The sequence below is a fragment of the Anomaloglossus baeobatrachus genome, chromosome 5 (genome assembly GCF_048569485.1).
Source record: "Anomaloglossus baeobatrachus isolate aAnoBae1 chromosome 5, aAnoBae1.hap1, whole genome shotgun sequence".
Classification (NCBI taxonomy): Eukaryota; Metazoa; Chordata; class Amphibia; order Anura; family Aromobatidae; genus Anomaloglossus; species Anomaloglossus baeobatrachus.
In genome coordinates, this window is record NC_134357.1 from 424,752,331 (window position 1) to 424,772,212 (window position 19,882).

At 50.9% G+C, this 19,882-nt stretch overlaps 1 protein-coding gene across 2 annotated transcripts in view; it reads right to left on the reverse strand.

The window, feature by feature from the left end:
- Positions 1-19,882, reverse strand: part of CCDC47 (coiled-coil domain containing 47) — a 96,624-nt gene that overhangs the window by 72,060 nt on the left and 4,682 nt on the right. For both annotated transcript variants that reach the window (XM_075350323.1, XM_075350324.1), the window contains exons 2-4: positions 17,275-17,559; positions 7,956-8,066; positions 7,681-7,855 (exon numbers count right to left, since the gene is read on the reverse strand). In XM_075350323.1, coding sequence (XP_075206438.1) covers positions 7,681-7,855; positions 7,956-8,066; positions 17,275-17,544 — 556 coding nt within the window. In that variant the 5' untranslated portion in view covers positions 17,545-17,559. The remainder of the gene's footprint in view (positions 1-7,680; positions 7,856-7,955; positions 8,067-17,274; positions 17,560-19,882) is intronic.

Genomic DNA, 19,882 nt, shown 5'->3' on the forward strand with positions numbered 1-19,882 from the left:
ACACAGTAGCCTGCAACCAAGCCCTAACATTGAGGCTGCACTCACATGACCGTATAACTCGGATGAGGGCTAGCCAATGTTTTACCAGATAACCCTTGGACCAATGTTGGTCTCTAGGGCAGTGCCAATCAGCGTATTTTTTTCTCATACCAATTTGAGACATCTAAGTGCAGTCCGACTTCCAAGGGCTCACAAAATGGAGAAGACTTATGAATTTGGTTCTACATCTTGTCGTGCAATGACCGAAACAGATCACGCTAAGCTGACACTATAATTTGCATAATCGATCTGATTCTGTCACATGAGCCTCAGTAAAGGCCACGTCACACTAAGCAACATCGCTAGCAACATCGCTGGTAACGAACAACTTTTGTGACGTTGCTAGCGATGTTGCTGTGTGTGACATCCAGCAACAACCTGGCCCCTGCTGTGAGGTCGTTGGTTGTTGCTGAATGTCCTGGGCCATTTTTTAGTTGTTGCTGTCCTGCTGTGATGCACAGATCGCTGTGTGTGACAGCGAGACAGCAACAACTAATGTGCAGTGAGCAGGGAGCCAGCTTCTGCTGAGGCTGGTAACTAATGTAAACATCGGGTAACCAAGAAGCCCTGTCCTTGGTTACCCGATATTTACCTTTGATACCAGCCTCCTCCGCTCTCACTGCCTGTGCTGCCGGCTCCTGCTCTGTGCACAGATAGCTGCAGCACACATCAGGCAATTAACCCGATGTGTGCTGTAACTAGGAGAGCAAGGAGCCAGCGCTCAGTGTGCGCTGCTCCCTGCTCTGTGCACATTTAGCTGCAGCACACATCGGGTTAATTAACCTGATGTGTGCTGTAACTAGGAGACTGGGGGCTGGTCACTGGTTGCTGGTGAGCTCACCAGCAACTCGTGTAGCCACGCTCCAGCGATCCCTGCCAGGTCAGGTTGCTGGTGGGATCGCTGGAGCGTCGCAGTGTGACATCTCACCAGCAACCTCCTAGCAACTTACCAGCGATCCCTATCGTTGTTGGGATCGCTGGTAAGTTGCTTAGTGTGACTGGACCTTAACAGCCAGCTCAGCAATGTATCAGTACAGAGCTGGCAGTCAGTGTCTGGTCATGGTTAAAGCCACCGCTCACTACATAGAGAGCAGTGACTGAAGCCGTGCTACTATAACTGAAAGTCCAAAACTGCCGGGAGCAAAAGTTTGTTTCCTCCTGGCAGTGGGGCTCCTAGTGTGACGGACATAAAGCATCAGATTATTATTGCCCTACAGATTAACCCCATATCTGCAGATTAATAGTGTTTTTTGGAAGTCAGTGCTTCCACTACAGTGAGCATACTGAAATTACTCCCACCATGTGTCCAGGATCAGGGGGAGAGATTACAGAGAGCTTGGAAGTGAGCGGCTGCAGGAAGAACATAACTTCATTTTCTCCCTACAGCTTCACTTCCAATTAGACATCAGCATATGTTTTAAATTATATATACCAGCTGATAACCACTATGGCTGCAGACAAAGAAGGGAATTTTGTTTACTTACCGTAAATTCCTTTTCTTCTAGCTCCAATTGGGAGACCCAGACAATTGGGTGTATAGCTATGCCTCCGGAGGCCACACAAAGTATTACACTAAAAGTGTAAAGCCCCTCCCCTTCTGCCTATACACCCCCCGTGCTCACGGGCTCCTCAGTTTTGGTGCAAAAGCAAGAAGGAGGAAAAAATTATAAATTGGTTTAAAGTAAATTCAATCCGAAGGAATATCGGAGAACTGAAACCATTCAACATGAACAACATGCGTACACAAAAAACAGGGGCGGGTGCTGGGTCTCCCAATTGGAGCTAGAAGAAAAGGAATTTACGGTAAGTAAACAAAATTCCCTTCTTCTTTGTCGCTCCATTGGGAGACCCAGACAATTGGGACGTCCAAAAGCAGTCCCTGGGTGGGTAAATAATACCTCATAATAGAGCCGCAACCGGCTCCGTCCTACAGGTGGGCAACCGCCGCCTGAAGGACTCGCCTACCTAGGCTGGCATCTGCCGAAGCATAGGTATGCACCTGATAGTGTTTCGTGAAAGTGTGCAGGCTCGACCAGGTAGCCGCCTGACACACCTGCTGAGCCGTAGCCTGGTGCCGCAAAGCCCAGGACGCTCCCACGGCCCTGGTAGAATGGGCCTTCAGCCCTGAGGGAACCGGAAGCCCCGAGGAACGATAAGCCTAGAGAATTGGTTCCTTGATCCATCGAGCCAGGGTAGATTTGGAAGCTTGTGACCCTTTACGCTGGCCAGCGACAAGGACAAAGAGTGCATCCGAGCGGCGCAGGGGCGCCGTACGAGAAATGTAGAATCTGAGTGCTCTCACCAGATCTAACAAGTGCAAATCCTTTTCACATTGGTGAACTGGATGAGGACAAAAAGAGGGTAAGGAGATATCCTGATTGAGATGAAAGGGGGATACCACCTTAGGGAGAAATTCCGGAACCGGACGCAGAACCACCTTGTCCTGGTGAAACACCAGGAAGGGGGCTTTGCATGACAGCGCTGCTAGCTCAGACACTCTCCGAAGTGAAGTGACTGCTACTAGAAAAACCACCTTCTGCGAAAGGCGTGAGAGAGAGATATCCCTCATTGGCTCGAACGGTGGTTTCTGAAGAACCATCAGCACCCTGTTCAGATCCCAGGGTTCTAACGGACGCTTGTAAGGAGGGACGATGTGACAAACCCCCTGCAGGAACGTGCGTACCTGTGGAAGTCTGGCTAGGCGCTTCTGAAAAAACACAGAGAGCGCTGAGACTTGTCCCTTAAGGGAGCCAAGCGACAAACCCTTTTCCAATCCCGATTGAAGGAAGGAAAGAAAAGTGGGCAAGGCAAATGGCCAGGGAGTAAAACCCTGATCAGAGCACCAGGATAAGAATATCCTCCACGTCCTGTGGTAGATCTTGGCGGACGTTGGTTTCCTAGCCTGTCTCATAGTGGCAATGACCTCTTGAGATAACCCTGAAGACGCTAGGATCCAGGACTCAATGGCCACACAGTCAGGTTGAGGGCCGCAGAATTCAGATGGAAAAACGGCCCTTGAGATAGCAAGTCTGGTCGGTCTGGTAGTGCCCACGGTTGGCCGACCGTGAGATGCCACAGATCCGGGTACCACGACCTCCTCGGCCAGTCTGGAGCAACGAGGATGGCGCGGCGGCAGTCGGCCCTGATCTTGCGTAACACTCTGGGCAACAGTGCCAGAGGAGGGAACACATAAGGGAGTTGAAACTGCGACCAATCCTGAACTAAGGCGTCTGCCGCCAGAGCTCTGTGATCTTGAGACTGTGCCATGAATGTCGGGACCTTGTTGTTGTGCCGGGACGCCATTAGGTCGACGTCCGGCATTCCCCAGCGGCAACAGATCTCCTGAAACACGTCCGGGTGAAGGGACCATTCCCCTGCGTCCATGCCCTGGCGACTGAGAAAATCTGCTTCCCAGTTTTCTACGCCCGGGATGTGAACTGCGGATATGGTGGAGGCTGTGGCTTCCACCCACAGCAGAATCCGCCGAACTTCCTGGAAGGCTTGCCGACTGCGTGTCCCGCCTTGGTGGTTGATGTATGCCACCGCTGTGGAGTTGTCCGACTGAATTCGGATCTGCTTGCCTTCCAGCCACGGCTGGAACGCCTTTAGGGCAAGATACACTGCCCTTATCTCTAGAACATTGATCTGAAGGGAGGACTCTGTCTGAGTCCAAGTCCCCTGAGCCCTGTGGTGGAGAAAGACCGCTCCCCACCCTGACAGGCTCGCGTCCGTCGTGACCACCACCCAGGATGGGGGCAGGAAGGATTTCCCCTTCGACAGAGAAGTGGGGAGGAGCCACCATTGAAGGGAAGCTTTGGCTGCCCGAGAAAGGGAGACGTTCCTGTCGAGGGACGTCGACTTCCTGTCCCATTTGCGGAGAATGTCCCATTGAAGAGGGCGCAGATGAAACTGCGCAAAAGGAACTGCCTCCATTGCTGCCACCATCTTCCCTAGGAAGTGCATGAGGCGCCTCAGGGGGTGTGACTGACCATGAAGGAGAGATTGCACCCCTGTCTGTAGTGAACGCTGTTTGTTCAGCGGAAGCTTCACTATCGCTGAGAGAGTATGAAACTCCATGCCAAGATATGTCAGTGATTGGGCCGGTGTCAGATTTGACTTTGGAAAATTGATGATCCACCCGAAACTCTGGAGAGTTTCCAGAGCAATGTTCAGGCTGTGTTGGCATGCCCCTTGAGAGGGTGCCTTGACAAGGAGATCGTCTAAGTAAGGGATCACCGAGTGTCCCTGAGAGTGTAGGATTGCCACCACTGTTGCCATGACCTTGGTGAAGACCCGTGGGGCTGTCGCCAGGCCAAAAGGCAGTGCCACGAACTGAAGGTGTTCGTCCCCTATGGCGAAGCGCAGGAAGCGCTGATGCTCTGGTGCAATCGGTACGTGGAGATAAGCATCTTTGATGTCTATTGATGCCAGGAAATCTCCTTGGGACATTGAGGCGATGACGGAGCGGAGCGATTCCATCCGGAACCGCCTGGTTTTCACATGCTTGTTGAGCAGTTTTAGGTCCAGAACGGGACGGAAGGATCCGTCCTTTTTTGGCACCACGAACAAGTTGGAGTAAAAACCGTGACCCCGTTGCTGAAGAGGAACAGGGATCACCACTCCTTCCGCCTTCAGGGTGCCCACCGCCTGCATAAGAGCCTCGGCTCTGTCGGGGGGCGGAGATGTTCTGAAGAAACGAATCGGAGGACGAGAGCTGAACTCTATCCTGTAACCGTGAGATAGAATGTCTCTCACCCATCGGTCTTTTACTTGTGGCAGCCAGGTGTCGCAAAAGCGGGAGAGCCTGCCACCGACCGAGGATGCGGTTTGAGGAGGCCGAAAGTCATGAGGAGGCCGCTTTGGGAGCGGTTCCTCCGGCGGTCTTTTTAGGACGTGACTTAGACCGCCATGCATCGGAGCTCCTCTGACCTTTCTGAGGCCTTTTGGACGAGGAAAATTGAGACCTGCCCGCGGTCCGAAAGGACCGAAACCTCGATAGTACCTTCCGTGGTTGAGGTCTGTTTGGTTTGGACTGGGGTAAGGATGAATCCTTTCCCTTGGATTGTTTAATGATTTCATCTAATCGCTCACCAAACAAGCGGTCGCCAGACAATGGCAAACCGGTTAAGAACTTTTTGGAAGCAGAGTCTGCCTTCCATTCACGTAGCCACATGGCCCTGCGGAGTACCACCGAATTGGCGGATGCCACCGCCGTACGGCTCACCGAGTCCAGGATAGCATTAATGGCGTAGGACGCAAACGCCGACGCCTGATTGGTTAAGGACACCACTTGCGGGGCAGATGTACGTGTTACAGCATTAATCTGCGCCTGACAAGCTGAGATAGCTTGGAGCGCCCATACGGCTGCGAATGCTGGAGCAAAAGACGCGCCTATAGCTTCATAGATGGATTTCAACCATAGTTCCATCTGTCTGTCAGTGGCATCTTTGAGTGAAGCCCCATCTTCCACTGCAACTATGGATCTAGCCGCCAGTCTGGAGATTGGAGGATCCACCTTAGGACACTGAGTCCAGCCCTTAACAACCTCGGGGGGGGGGGAAGGGATAACGTGTGTCCTTAAGGCGCTTGGAAAAACGCTTGTCTGGACAGTCTCGGTTTTTCTGGATTGCCTCTCTGAAGTCAGAGTGATCCAGAAACATATTTAATGTACGCTTTGGAAACCTGAAACGGAATTTCTCCTGAGAAGCAGACTCCTCAATTGGGGGAGCTGGGGGAGAAATATCCAACACCTGATTGATGGTCGCTATAAGGTCATTCACTACTGCGTCACCTTCAGGTGTATCTAGGTTGAGAGCGGCTTCAGGATCAGAATCCTGATCTGATACCTCCGCTTCATCCTCCAGAGAGTCCCCCTGCTGGGACCCTGAACAGTGTGATGAAGTGGAGGGAATTTCCCAGCGACCCCGCTTGGGCGGCCTGGGACTGCGGTCCGTGTCAGAGACCTCACCCTGTGACCTATGGGTTACCCCAGGGGCACTTTGCTGTTCCAAATGAGGGGGACCAGGGGTCAAGGATTGGACAGTGCCCGGGGCCTGAATCACCGGTCTGGACTGCAATGCTTCCAGTATTTTAGCAGACCATTTATCCATACTCTCAGACAGTTTGTCAGCAAAGGCTGCAAACTCCGTCCCTGTCACCTGGACAGTGGTAGCAGGTGGTTCCACCTGGGCCACCTGTAGCAGAGGCTCCGGCTGAGTAAGTGCCACAGGGGCCGAGCATTGCACACAATGAGGGTCAGTGGAACCTGCCGGTAGTACAGCTGTACAAGAGGTACAGGTTGCAAAGTACGCCTGTGCTTTGGCACCCTTGCTTTTTGCGGATGACATGTTGTCTCCTCTGAGAACAACCAGGAGGGTATATAGCCAAAAATAAACAGAGCGACCGTACAGTGCAAATGTATAGCCTATAAGCCTATATATATATATATATATACACTTCGGTACTCAGTGGGGCCAGCACCAGAGGTGCTGCTTACCGACCGCTGAGAGCGGTTGTGTGATCACCAGATTCCCTGCCTGGGTCTCCCTGTGTTGTCTCTCCTCTCCAGCATCTGAATCGCTGACAGGAATGGCTGCCGGCGTTCTGTGGGGAGGAGGGGACCGTGGGCGTGCCCAAGAAAAGTGCGGGAATCTAGTGCCCCAGTGTACTGAGTGAGGAGGGAGGAGGATACAAATGTATGCTCCAGCCCTCGTCGCTGACGATCTGTGCAGCGTCCCGCCCTTCCCCTGACTGGCAGGCCTGTGGGCGGGAATAAACGACACTAGGCCGCAGAAGCCGGGGACTAAAGTTATAAGCGCGGCCGGCAATAAGCGCGGCCGCGCGGTAGTCCCCCGGCGCACTAACACCTCCAGCAGTGCTGGAAAGTGTCTGGCACAAGCGCTCCATGCCCGGCGCACTAACACACCCAGCAGTGCTGGAAAGTGTCTGGCACAAGCGCTCCATGTCCGGCGCACTAACACACCCAGCCGAGCTGGAAAGTGTATGGCACAAGCGCTCCATGCGCGATAGTCCCCGGCGCACTAACACACCCAGCAGTGCTGCAATGTGTGTGGCACCAGCGCTCCATGCGCTGTCCCCACGGGGACACAGAGTACCTCACAGTAGCAGGGCCTTGTCCCTGACGATACCCGGCTCCTATCCAGCAGATTCCCAGGGGCTGCGGAGGGAGCACGGTCCCAGTGCCTGGAGACCGATCCGGTTCCCACTTCACCCAGAGCCCATTAAGGGATGGGGAAGGAAAACAGCATGTGGCTCCTGCCTGTGTACCCGCAATGGGTACCTCAACCTTAACAACACCGCCGACAAAGTGGGGTGAGAAGGGAGCATGATGGGGGCCCTGTTATGGGCCCTCTTTTCTTCCATCCGACCTAGTCAGCAGCTGCTGCTGACTAAGCTGTGGAGCTATGCGTGGATGTCTGCCTCCTTCGCACAAAGCATAAAAACTGAGGAGCCCGTGAGCACGGGGGGTGTATAGGCAGAAGGGGAGGGGCTTTACACTTTTAGTGTAATACTTTGTGTGGCCTCCGGAGGCATAGCTATACACCCAATTGTCTGGGTCTCCCAATGGAGCGACAAAGAAACACTTTTTATGCTTAGTTCCTTTTGAGGCATGTCACTTACCAACAAGAGAGAAGTTACTCTCCAGCAGCTCACGGTGAGAGTTGAACCAGGCATGTGCCAGGCGGCTGTTCTTGTTCTTGCCAATAATATAGTTCATGATGTATGCCAAGAGCCCGGTGACCATGAGGATCTCCATGTAATAGCTCTCCCAGCTGTTCTGCAAATGGGCAGGAACCTGGAACAAGGTGATGAAATGTAACATGAAGTCAAGGAAAACTTCTTTAATGAGAAGAAACCCGTTGTATCGTTAATACAGTTGCATTTGGAGAACTTACATCCACTATGGTGATTGGGTCTTTGCTTTTTATGGTGTTTCCTGAGTCTATTTTGTCTTCATAGCCTTCAAATTCTTCATCATCATATGGCTCATTATCATTGTCGCCCTCCTGTGGCACAGAACAAGATTATTGGCTCGTACAATCAGTGCAAAATTAGGAAACCGCAGACCAGTATCAGGGAACAGTAGTGATTACCCCCTTAACAACCGCAGGCGCTATTACGTCCTAGCGGTCATAGTGTTAATCCTCACCTGCTGCTGCAAGCAGCCTGCAGCGATCAGTGCACATGTCAGCTGATTTGTACAGCTGACATGTGTGCCTGCCAGGCACGAGTAGAATCGCGTTCCGCCTGTGCCTTTTAACCCCTTAAATGGAGCTGTCAATATGTGACAGTACCAATATAATTGCGTTTGCGCTAAAACATTACTTACAAGCCGATACTGGAAGTCACGTGACTTGTTCACGTGAATCCGGTGGTTGTCATGGTAGCACAGGGTCATGTGATGACTCCTGCAGCTCACATGACTCGGGTCCTGTAAGAAACATCCGAGTACTGGCTGTTACAAGAGATGATCATTTCTCCCAGTCTGAGCAGTGCTGCTCTGATCGGGAGAAATGAATGAGCAATCAGACAGCTGCTCCCTAGGGAGACTAGTAAAATAAAAAAAAATAAAAAAAAAAAAAAAAAAAAAGTTAACATTTTTTTGAAAAATGAAACAAAAACAAAACAAAATATAAAAAAGCAAAAAAGAAAATATCATTACTTACAGCAAGATGGAATTGCAGCTGTATATTGCTCAGGCCAAAAGACTACTACTACTCCAGCAGGATACAGCTAAACCCCCACTAAGTGGAGGCAACACAGGTGCAGGTGGAGCCATTCACACTCACTTCCAAATATGGAGGAGGTGATGGCTGGATGGTAAAACTGCACACTGGTGGCTTGCATAGAGCACTGTTCACACTAGCAGACGCACAGTCACAAACCCGCAGCCTATTAGGTGACGCCCATACTATTAGATCAGGCGGGCTGCCAAGCCGTACCCCCACTGCGCGCTACGTAGGGACAGAAACTCTGATAGCAAGGCCTATTACTTACAGCAAGATGGAATTGCAAGGCCTTGCTATCAGAGTTTCTGTCCCTACGTAGCGCGCAGTGGGGGTACGGCTTGGCAGCCCGCCTGATCTAATAGTATGGGCGTCACCTAATAGGCTGCGGGTTTGTGACTGTGCGTCTGCTAGTGTGAACAGTGCTCTATGCAAGCCACCAGTGTGCAGTTTTACCATCCAGCCATCACCTCCTCCATATTTGGAAGTGAGTGTGAATGGCTCCACCTGCACCTGTGTTGCCTCCACCTAGTGGGGGTTTAGCTGTATCCTGCTGGAGTAGTAGTAGTCTTTTGGCCTGAGTAATATACAGCTGCAATTCCATCTTGCTGTAAGTAAAAACAAAACAAAAAAACCCTTAAAGTTCAAATCATCCCTCTTTCTCCCCATTGAAAATTAAAGGGTTAAAAAATATACATACATTTGGTATCGCCGCATTCAGAAATTCCCAATCAAAATATAAAATCAATCTGATCGGTAAACGGTGTAGCAGCAAAAAAATTCTAAATGCCAAAAAACAGATTTTTGTGTACTCACCGTAAAATTGTTTTCTCTTAGCCATCATTGGGGGACACAGGACCATGGGTGTTATACTGCTTATCCATAGGAGGACACTAAATAGATGCAAAGATGTTAGCTCCTCCCCTGCAGTATACACCCCCTGGCCCTGCCAGACTTCTTCAGTTTTAGTACACAAGCAGTAGGAGAAGAAGTAACAAAAAAACGTGAGTGAATACTCATAACAAAAAAGTACTGAGACAGAAAAAAGCTAAGGCCCAACAGGGCAAAAGGGAGGGTGCTGTGTCCCCCAATGATGGCTAAGAGAAAACGATTTTACGGTAAGTACACAAAAATCCGTTTTCTCTGACGCCTCATTGGGAGACACAGGACCATGGGACGTCCTAAAGCAGTCCCTGGGTGGGTAAACAATAAACAAAGCAACCCAAGGACTAGGAACCAGTCCCAGATAGTGGAGCACCTATCTCAGTAGGCGCTCCTGACTATCGTTTGCAGAATTTTCCTACCTAGGTTCGCCTCAGCCGAAGCCTGGGTATGGACTCAGTAATGCTTTGAAACAGTATGTAGGGAAGACCAGGTCGCAGCCTTACACCTCTGTTCCACTGAAGCCTGATGCCTAATGGCCCAAGGGGCGCCAACTGCTCGCGTGGAATGAGTCCGCAGCCCACTAGGAATGGGCTTGAGTTGCAAGCGGTAGACCTCCTGGATCGCAGAGCGAATCCAGCGAGCCAGCATTGCCTATGAAGCTGCCTCTCCTTAATTAGGCCTTTCAAGAATGACGAACAAGGAGTCTAATGTTCCTAAAGGGGCTGTCCTGGGTACGTAATATCTGAGAGCCCTCGGAAGGTCTAGCGAATAAAGAACCCTTTCCACCCTATGGACTAGGTGTGGACAAAAGGAAGGCAGAACAATGTCCTCGTTCATATGAAACAGGGAAGTAACCTTCAGAAGAAAAACCGGAAGGGGGCGTAGAACCACCTTGTCCTGATGAAAGATCAGAAAGGGTTCGCGGCAAGAGAGTGCTGCCAGTTCCGAAACTTGTCTGATGGACGTAATCACCACTAAGGCGGGCTTTGCACACTACGACATCGCAGGTGCGATGTCGGTGGGGTCAAATCGAAAGTGACGCACATCCGGCGTCACTTGCGATGTCGTAGTGTGTAAATCCTAGATGATACGATGAACGAGCGCAAAATCGTCGTCATCGTATCATCGCTGCAGCCTCCGACATTTCCATAATGCCGGGGGAGCGACAGGTACGATGTAGTTCCTCGCTCCTGCGGCAGCACACATCGCTGTGTGTGAAGCCGCAGGAGCGAGGAACTTCACCTTACCTGCCTCCCGGCTGCAATGAGAAGGACGGAGGTGGGCGGGATGTTTACATCCTGCTCATCTCCGCCCCTCCACTTCAATTGGCCGCCTGCCGTGTGACGTCACTGTGACTGCCGCACGACCCGCCCCCTAAGGAAGGAGGCGGGTCGCCGGCCAGAGGGACGTCGCACGGCAGGTATGTGCGTGTAAAGCTGCCGTAGCGATAATCGCTACGGCAGCTTTCACTATATATCGAACGTGCGACGGGGGCGGGACTATCGCTGCAGCATCGGTAACACATTGTTACCGATGTTGCAACGTGCAAAGCCCGCCTAAGAATGTTACCTTCCAGGAGAGAAGAGCAAGAGAAGATTCCTTAAGAGGTTCAAAAGGGGACCTCTGGATACCGTCCAAAACGAGATTGAGGTCCCATGGGTCCAGCGACCGTTTATACAGGGAAACTAGATGGGAAACACACTTGAGGAAAGTCTTGACTTGCGGATTGCAAGCTAGGCGGTATTGATAGAATATTGAGAGAGATGAAACCTGCCCCTTAAGGGAGCTGAGGGCCAACCCCTTTTGCAACCTGACTGCAAAAAAAAAAATAAATTAAGAATTCTGGGGATCGCCAGAGGCATAGGTTGGACATTAGATTCCCTGCACTGGGAAAGGAAAGTTTTCCACGTACAGTGGTAAATACGGGATGAAGGCCGGCTTTCGGGCACTGATTATGGTGGAGATGACCGAGGGAGAGAATCTCGCTCATGTTAGGTCTCAATGGCCAGGCCGTCAGCTATAGGGCTCTGGAGTTCTGATGGGAAATGGGCCCTTGGGTCAGCAGGTCTGGGATGCTTACGAGGCGCCATGAGCAATTGTACTAATTCAGCATACCAGGCGCACCTGGGCTAGTCCGGTGCTATTAGTATCAGGCAGAGGCGAAAAACATTCAAGGTAGACGGAAACGACTTCAGGAGACTAGAGCATCCGCGCCAATGGACTGTGGATCACGTGGCCTGGCTAAGAACGCGGTTACCTTTGAGTTCAACCTTGAGGCCATTATATCCACGTCTGGTGTACTCCAGTGAGTGCAGATGTGTGGGAACACTTCTGGGTGGAGAAACCACTCTCCGGTGGCCAAGCCTTGGCGACTTAGAAGGTCTGCCACCCAGTTCTCTACTCCCGGTATGTGTAACGCTGAAAAACACGGACCCCCGTCGATTAGGCCCAGGTGAGGATCCCGAGGACCTCGAGATAAGCTGTCTTGCTGCTGGTACCTCCCTGCCGATTGACAAAGGCCACAGCTGTTGCATTGTCCAATTGGACCCGAATCAAACGACCTGCTAGCAGAAGGGGGGAATGACCTGAGCGCGAGAAGATCGCGCTGATTTTCAGGATGATTTCTGGGAAGGGAAGACTTCTGGGGTGTCCAACGTCCCGAAGCAGTGTGGAGCCAGTACGCTGCTCCCCAGACTAAGAGGCTGGCGTCCGTGGTCAGGAGTAGCCAGTCCATTTGGGGGAGAAAAACTCCTTCTCGATATGGAAGAGGACTGAAGCCACCAGCAAAGCGCATACCTGACTGAAGGTGTCAGGTGAAAAGTTCGTCCAATGAAAAGGGGCTCTTGTCCCAGGCAGCTAGAAGCGCAAGCTGCAGTGGGCGGTGGTGTGGCTAAGCGAGCAGCACTGCCTCTATAGCCGCCGCTATCCTACCTAGCACTCTCGTACTGAATCGTATGGAGCGAGAGGAGTACGTAGAGGGCAGTGTACCGCTTGTTGTAGAGTGGTCGCCTTGTCTTGAGGGGAAAATATCAAGCCCCGAAGAGTGTCCAGGGACATGCACAGGGAGGTGACGGATTTTGACGGGACCGGGGATGATTTGACTGGAGTCAGAAGCCGCCCTCAGCGGGATAGGGTGCCCACAGAGATCTGCACGCTGGTTGAGCCCTTGACGAGGAGGCCATCCAAGCAAGGCAGAACAGCCACTCTCCTGGCGTGAAGGGCACTCATGGCGGCCGCCATGACCTTAGTTAAGACCCTTGGTGTTGTGGCAGAGCCGAGGGTAGGGCCACAAATGAAAAGAAAAAAGAAGTCCTGAACCGCGAAGCGGAGGAACTTTTGGTGAGCTGGAGCGATGGGTATGTGCAGGTACGCGTCCCTGATAGCTAGGGACGCAAGGAATTCTCCTTCGACCATAAAGGTAATAATGGACCCTAGGAAGTCCATTCTGAATCTCCTTACGTGCACGTTTGCTCAGGTGTTAGAGGTCCAGGGTGGGACGAACTGACCCATCCTTTTTTGGGGACCACGAGAGGTTAGAATAGAAGGCCTTGAACCTCTCGCCGTCCGGAACAGGTACCATCACCCCCGCCGTTTGGAGGGAGTGGATCGCTGAGGAGAAAGCCTCGTGGTGTTTTGAAGCCTTGGGGGGGGGGGGGGGGGGGTGTTTGAGAGAAAAGACTGACCAGGGGATCGGGTCCAGAATTCAATAATTCAATGTGGTAACCGGAAGACACAAGGTATCACACCCACTTGTGGTCTGAGGCGGCGGCCCAGATGGAGGACGACGAGACTCCTCGGTCTTTGTCTAGACTGCCAGGACGAGGTGGACTCAGGCAGGGCTGAGAAGGTCGGGCCCTGCGTGTCTAGTAAAAAAACATCCTGGGCTAGAGTTGGGGGAGGGAGGTACTCTTTTTCCTCCCATGGCGTCAGATAAAAAAAAAAAAAAAGAGCCTGTCCAGACGATTGGCAAACCATCGGTCTGGAAACGAGTACTGTGAGAGGCTTCTTAGAGACAGAGTCCGCTCTCCATTATCGGAACCAGAGGGCCTTATGGATGGCTATGGTCTTTGAGGCGGCAATAACTGCGCAGGTAGCAGCGCCGAGGGAGGCCTGCATGAGGTACTCTGCCGCCGCAGCAATGTGAACTGTTACATCTGTGAGGGTCTGAGGGAAATGGGTAGTCCTGGTGCCTGTGCGACCCACACGGAAGGGGAGAGGGACCCGCAGCCTCGAGGCAGAGCGATCGAGCTGCTCCACTTGTCTGTCTGTCGGGTTCTTGAAGGAGGATCCATCAAGTAAAAGACAGGAGTGGTCCTTCAGGCAGGCGGAAGCCGGATCAGCCCAGCCCTTAGAGACAGCTAAGCCAAAGGGGTACCGGGACTCCATGAGTTTACGGATACCGAAGCGGCGTCAAAAAACTTTTTTTTTTTTTTGAGGTTTCTTCATCCTTTTAAAGGAGACCGCAGGGTCAGTAGTAGTGGATGGGAGATCTTCCACGTGCAGAGTTTTGGTTGATTGCTGCAATAAGGGAGTCCATCGCAGCTTGATCGCTCGGGGAGGTTGAAACCAAGGAATCATCCCGGTACAAACATCATTCCCCTTCCTCCGGCTCCTCAGAGACTGCGGAACATGTGGGAGAACCCCATCTGTGTACCCCAGAGGGAGAACCATGGGGGTCATGACCTTTTTCTGATCTGCAAACGGTGAAGCAGAGGGCTGATTCTTATCAGAAGAACCCTCTATAGAGGTGTCATCAGGCTGTGTTCTGTCCAGGGGCCCCGAGGGGTGTGAGGACGATGTTGCATAGCCAGCACCAGGTTCCGGGAACTGTGCCCATTCCAGGGAGACTGGAAGCCGTAGATTGCTGCGGTGGTGGCGGGGGGGGGGGTAAGCTACAGGGGCACCAGACTCACAGAAGGAAGGGGTGCTATCATCCCCTAGTAGCTCAGCGTCTTATAGTTGTTGCTGTAATTGTGCAGGGCATAAAACATGTGACTGCAGCCCCTGGCTGATGAGCCACAAACTCTGATTGTAATGAGGGAGCAATGCTCTGCAGCGCTAATATGCAAGTGAGGCTATAACTCACCCAGAACCCTGATGACCCCTCACCCCCCTCCTGCATCCCAGTTCTGGGAAGGAGGAAGCCAGCTCTGAGAGACGCCCACAGGCTCTGATCACAACAAGAGGGAGCAATGCTCTGCAGATCCTGTGTGAGGAGGGTTACGCGCGCTTTCTTATCAGGTGTCGGAGGGGACGGGGCTTAGCTCTGACAAGAAGGCATGAGAAAATATAATAAGCAAAAAAATGGTGGGAAGGGACTCCCCTTCCCCCCTCCAGCCCTGCACAACAATGGTGGACAGAAAAAACTATAAGTGTACCGCAGCTGCACTGAGTCCTGGGGGCTCTCCCCCTCCCCCCGCCACAGGTGGAAGCTATGTAGGAGTCTGCAATCACAGCCCATGTGCATCCAGTCAGTGTGACCTTTGCTCCAATTCAGTGTGGAGAGTCTGACGCCTGCTGGCAGAACTTGTATCAACTCAGAGCCTGCCAGAGGGACTGAGGAAGTTTTCATCTGCTCTGGAAAAAAATCAGAAGGATCTCACCTCAACTCCTGTGGGGATGGCAGTCTGATGCCTGCTGCCTGGTCACACTGGTGCGGAGCGTTTATCAACTCAGAGCCTGCAAGAGGGGCTGAGGAAGTTTTCCATCTGCTCTGGGCTCTGGAAAAATCGGAATGATCTCACCTCAGCTCCTGTGGAGATGGCAGTCTGGTCAGTGGTCACACTGGTGCGGAGCGTTTATCAACTCAGAGCCTGCAAGAGGGGCTGAGGAAGTTTTCATCTGCTCTGGGCTCTGGAAAATCAGTGCCATGAGACCTGTCGTCCAGTGAGTAACAGCCCAGGATCCAGCGTCGCAGGAGGGGGTACGGGGAGGCGACACTCCGCGTTCCCGCCTGTTGATGGTTTTGGGAAATCGGTCCCCGAAGGAAACAGTCACCCTCTAAAAACAAAAAATTCTTGCTGCAGTAGTCTGCAGAGATGTGCCTTTTGTAGACACTAAGCTAAAACTGAAGTAGCCTGGCTGGGCCAGGGGGTGTATACTGCAGAGGAGGAGCTAACATCTTTGCATCTATTTAGTGTCCTCCTATGAATAAGCAGCATAACACCCATTGGTCCTGTGTCCCCCAATGAGGCGTCAGAGAAATTACATTTTTTTGGTCACCACAAATTTTGCGCAAAATACAATAACAAGCGATCAAAATGTAGCATCTGCGCAAAAATGGTACCGTTAAAAAAAAGTCAGCTCGAGATGCAAAAGATAAGCAGTCACTGCGCCATAGATACCGAAAAATGAGACCACTACAGGTCGCAGAAAATGGCACAAAATGTACGCCACTTTTTCGGACAAATTTCTGTTTTGTTTTTTTAACCCCTTAGATAAAAGTTAACCTATTCATGTTTGGTGTTTACAAGCTCAGACTGATGTCAGGCATCACACTGACACATCAATTTTACTATATAGTGAACACAGTGGATACAATATATCAAAAACAATAGTCCAATCGTACTTTTTTTTTTGCAATTTTTCCGTATTTTGAATGTTTTTGCTGTTTTCCAGCGGGAGCGCACGCGGTGTCACAACAGGACTCGAGAACAGCTGATGTTACCGATTAGCTGCAGCAGACGATATCGTAGCAGACGTCTGTTCTCCAATCCTGTTGTGACACCGCGCGTGCTCCCGCGGTCACAACAGATCTGAAGAAGCGAGGGCGCATGCACTGCCCTCTCATGCACAATAATACTGTGGGCTCCATAAACACGGCGCCGGAGATGAGTGCTATGCTCAGGCGCTAACTCAGACGCCGTGTAACAGAAGAGTAGAAATTTACATACAGCCAGAGGGAGGGAGGAAAAGGCTGGGGGGGGGGGGCGTTGCGGGAATCCACGTGCATAACCCACCCGGACATTAGCAGCAGAGGTGCACACGTCAATCAAAAAGTGCACGAATTTTCAAACTTTATAAACTTGGATTTCACAGCCTAAACACCCGAGCTGCCCCCTGATGGTATGTACACACTGTGCCTGATAGTGCCAGTACTGCACTGGCTGCACCTTATACACCAAAATCCTGATGTTTGGTTCCCTTTAAAAACCAGCCTCTTTGATGCCGCCATGCTGGTCGCAACAGATCTGTCGCATTCGGCTCTGTTCACACATTCTGTTTGTCTGGTATATTTTAGTAACATTTATTTATTCTTTCTGTTTGTTCCTGAAATGGAAATGAACAATTGGAAACGTCTGGACGGATGGACGTGTGAATAGATCTTTTCCTACATGTCCAGTACTACAAAGCCGTCGAGGAAGCTTAGTGTCACATCTATCTCATTAAAAGAGAAATCAGATTTTGATAGAAATAAACATAAGGCCCTTTCTAACCTCACTTATATGGACCTACCCCACAATATCAGAAACTGTAGAAGGTTCCTCGCAGGGTAGAGACCTACAACAATATTTATCAGGATCCCTATGGGACGTTTGCGGTAAGAAGGAGTAAGATGGCTGTCAAGTGAGTCATTAGAAAGATTTTTAGGAGATGTCCTTACCTGTCCATCAGCGTCCATCTCAAACTCCTCTTGTCCCTCCAGCTCCACCGTGGCCTCCTCGTCATCCTCCTCCTCTTCCTCATCTGGCGAGTGTTGCTGGTGCTGCGGATGCGCCGTGGTCACCTCATCTGCCATATCTTCAAACTCGGCAAAGTCATTGTCATCATATTCAGCTGCGTCGTCGCCATCATCAAAATCCTGGTACTTCGCACTGGAGCTGGCAACCAGGAGGAGTAGGAGAGCGACCAGCAGGCGAGGAGAGGGCAACATTTTCACTCACACACTCTAAATGGAAAGAGCAGGAACAGATCAATGAGCAGTAGACATACAACTCGTTCTTCATACCAGTCAATAGGTTTCTGTGTCCCCTGAGGGTCATGTACACACTTCTCCTGCAGGTGACATATTACACATTCAGCCAAAGTCTCTGCTGATTGCCACATTGGTTTCAGTTTAAAATGGGGGAAGGGCCCTTTAAGAAAGAAGGGGAACAAGCAAAATATTAAAGCAAGGAATGGCGTGTGCGCTAAACCCTGGCTACACTGTAATCTGCTTAGGAGAAATCCCTTTGTGTCTCGCCGTGTCCTACATAACGCCCTCCCTGCAATCAGCCGGCCCTCCATGCTGGCCGTACACTGGTATCTGGCCAGGATATTGTCCATTGCTTTGGGGGGACATCGGATTCCTGTATTATTAGAGGTGAAGGAAGGCGTAAGCGGTAAATCCCATCAAACATTAACCTGCTGCACACAAGGAACATGAATGGTCATCTCCGACCATTCCTGCATCAGTAATAATGATCTGGACACATGGGTGCCATCCTAAAAAATATTGAAAAAGACTCACGTGCACACAATTAGTATTTGGTGAGCTTTTTACCTCAATATTTGGAAGCCAAAACCAGGAGTGAGTATAAAATACAGAAGTGGTGCCGTGTTTCTATTATACTTTCCTCTGATTCTTCCACTTCTGGTTTTGGCTACAAATACTGAGGTAAAAAACTCACCAAATACTCAACATATGCACATGGCCTTACAAATACTGAGGTAAAAAAACCCTCATTAAATGCTGAAAGTGTGCACGTGGCCTTACAAATACAGTGGAACCTGGGAGTGTGCTTGTAAACCAAGTTACTCATGTAGCAAAGCAAGATTTCCCATAGGAAATCATTGCAATGCAGGCAATTTGTACCACAACTTGTTAAATGTCCCATCCTGGTCCCCTATTGTGCCAACACACACACACACACACACACACACACCTTACCTTCCGTTCCATCGCCGTCCTCATGGATCTTGCAGTTTGCCGGTACAGGATATGTATCGGGTAACCATCGCGACCGATGCCGTAACTTCCGCTGCTAGAGCGCTGACATCAAAGGCAGGAGCCTCTTGCCTCTGATTGGTCAGCGCGCTGCCTTTGAGAAGCGGCTGAGAGCGGAAGTTCCTCCATCGTCGCGATGGTTACCGATACACATCCTGTAGCGGCAAACTGCAAGAACCGAGGCCGGCGATGGAACAGAAGGTAAGGTGAGCATAATATGTGTGTGCGTGCGTGTGCGTGTGCGTGTACTGCAAGAGCGGGTCAGAGCGCGGTGGATGTACGGAACCGGAAGTGTGTGCGGTGAGTATTTTGCTCGTATGGCAAAGCTTGCTCGTAAACTGAGTTACAAATTTACAGCAAGCTTTGCTCGTTAAGCGAAATACTCGCTAACTGGGTTACTCGTTAACCGAGGTACCACTGTACTGAGGTATAAAACTAACTAAATACTCAACGTGGGCACATGGCCTTAAAAATACAGAGGTAAAAACTCACCAAATACTCAACATGAGCACGTGGCCTTACAAGTACTGAGGTAATATACTCACCAGATACTCAACGTGGGCATGTGGCCTTACAGAGCCAAGGTCAAAAACTGAGAGGAATTCATTCTAAAAAGCAGGTTAGGCCGAGTTTCATAGTTGGACCTGAACTTGACAGCTTCATAGGCATATAAGAGGCCATCAAGGTCAGATGAGGAGACCCGTGGCCGGAGCATCGGTCAGTACTCAGTGTGAATCCAGCCTAATGTGCAGCACTACCAATGGTCAGAGGATCTAAGCTCCTCAACACATATCAAATGAGGGCACAGGATTGTACCGTATAAGGGGTTACAGGAAATAACCCAAAAAGATTGTAAATCTTAAAACCACATTACCTTGCCCCAATTAGCCAACCACAAATATACTTAGCGAATTAAAAACAAGCACAACCTCTCAGCTGCAGCACATTGCGCCAGCCTGCGGCACAATGCCAGTCACCCCTCATTACATTATCAGAGAGTCAATTAGATATGCTGCTACCAATAACTGATGTTGATCCCACTGCTCGGATTCCCATGATGCCTAGCAAAAAGGGGCTATGGCCAAAAAGTCAGTCTTTTTTTCTCTCCTAGATCAGCACTAGTGATAGGCGGGCACTACCGTGCTCGGTACTCGTAATTAGTGATGAGCGGGCACTACCAAGCTCAGTACTTTTATCTAGTAATGAGTGAGCATTACCATGCTCAGGTGCTCGTAAGAACCCTAGCATTTTTCTGGAAAATCTTCTGTAAAAATGCTTGAGTCCC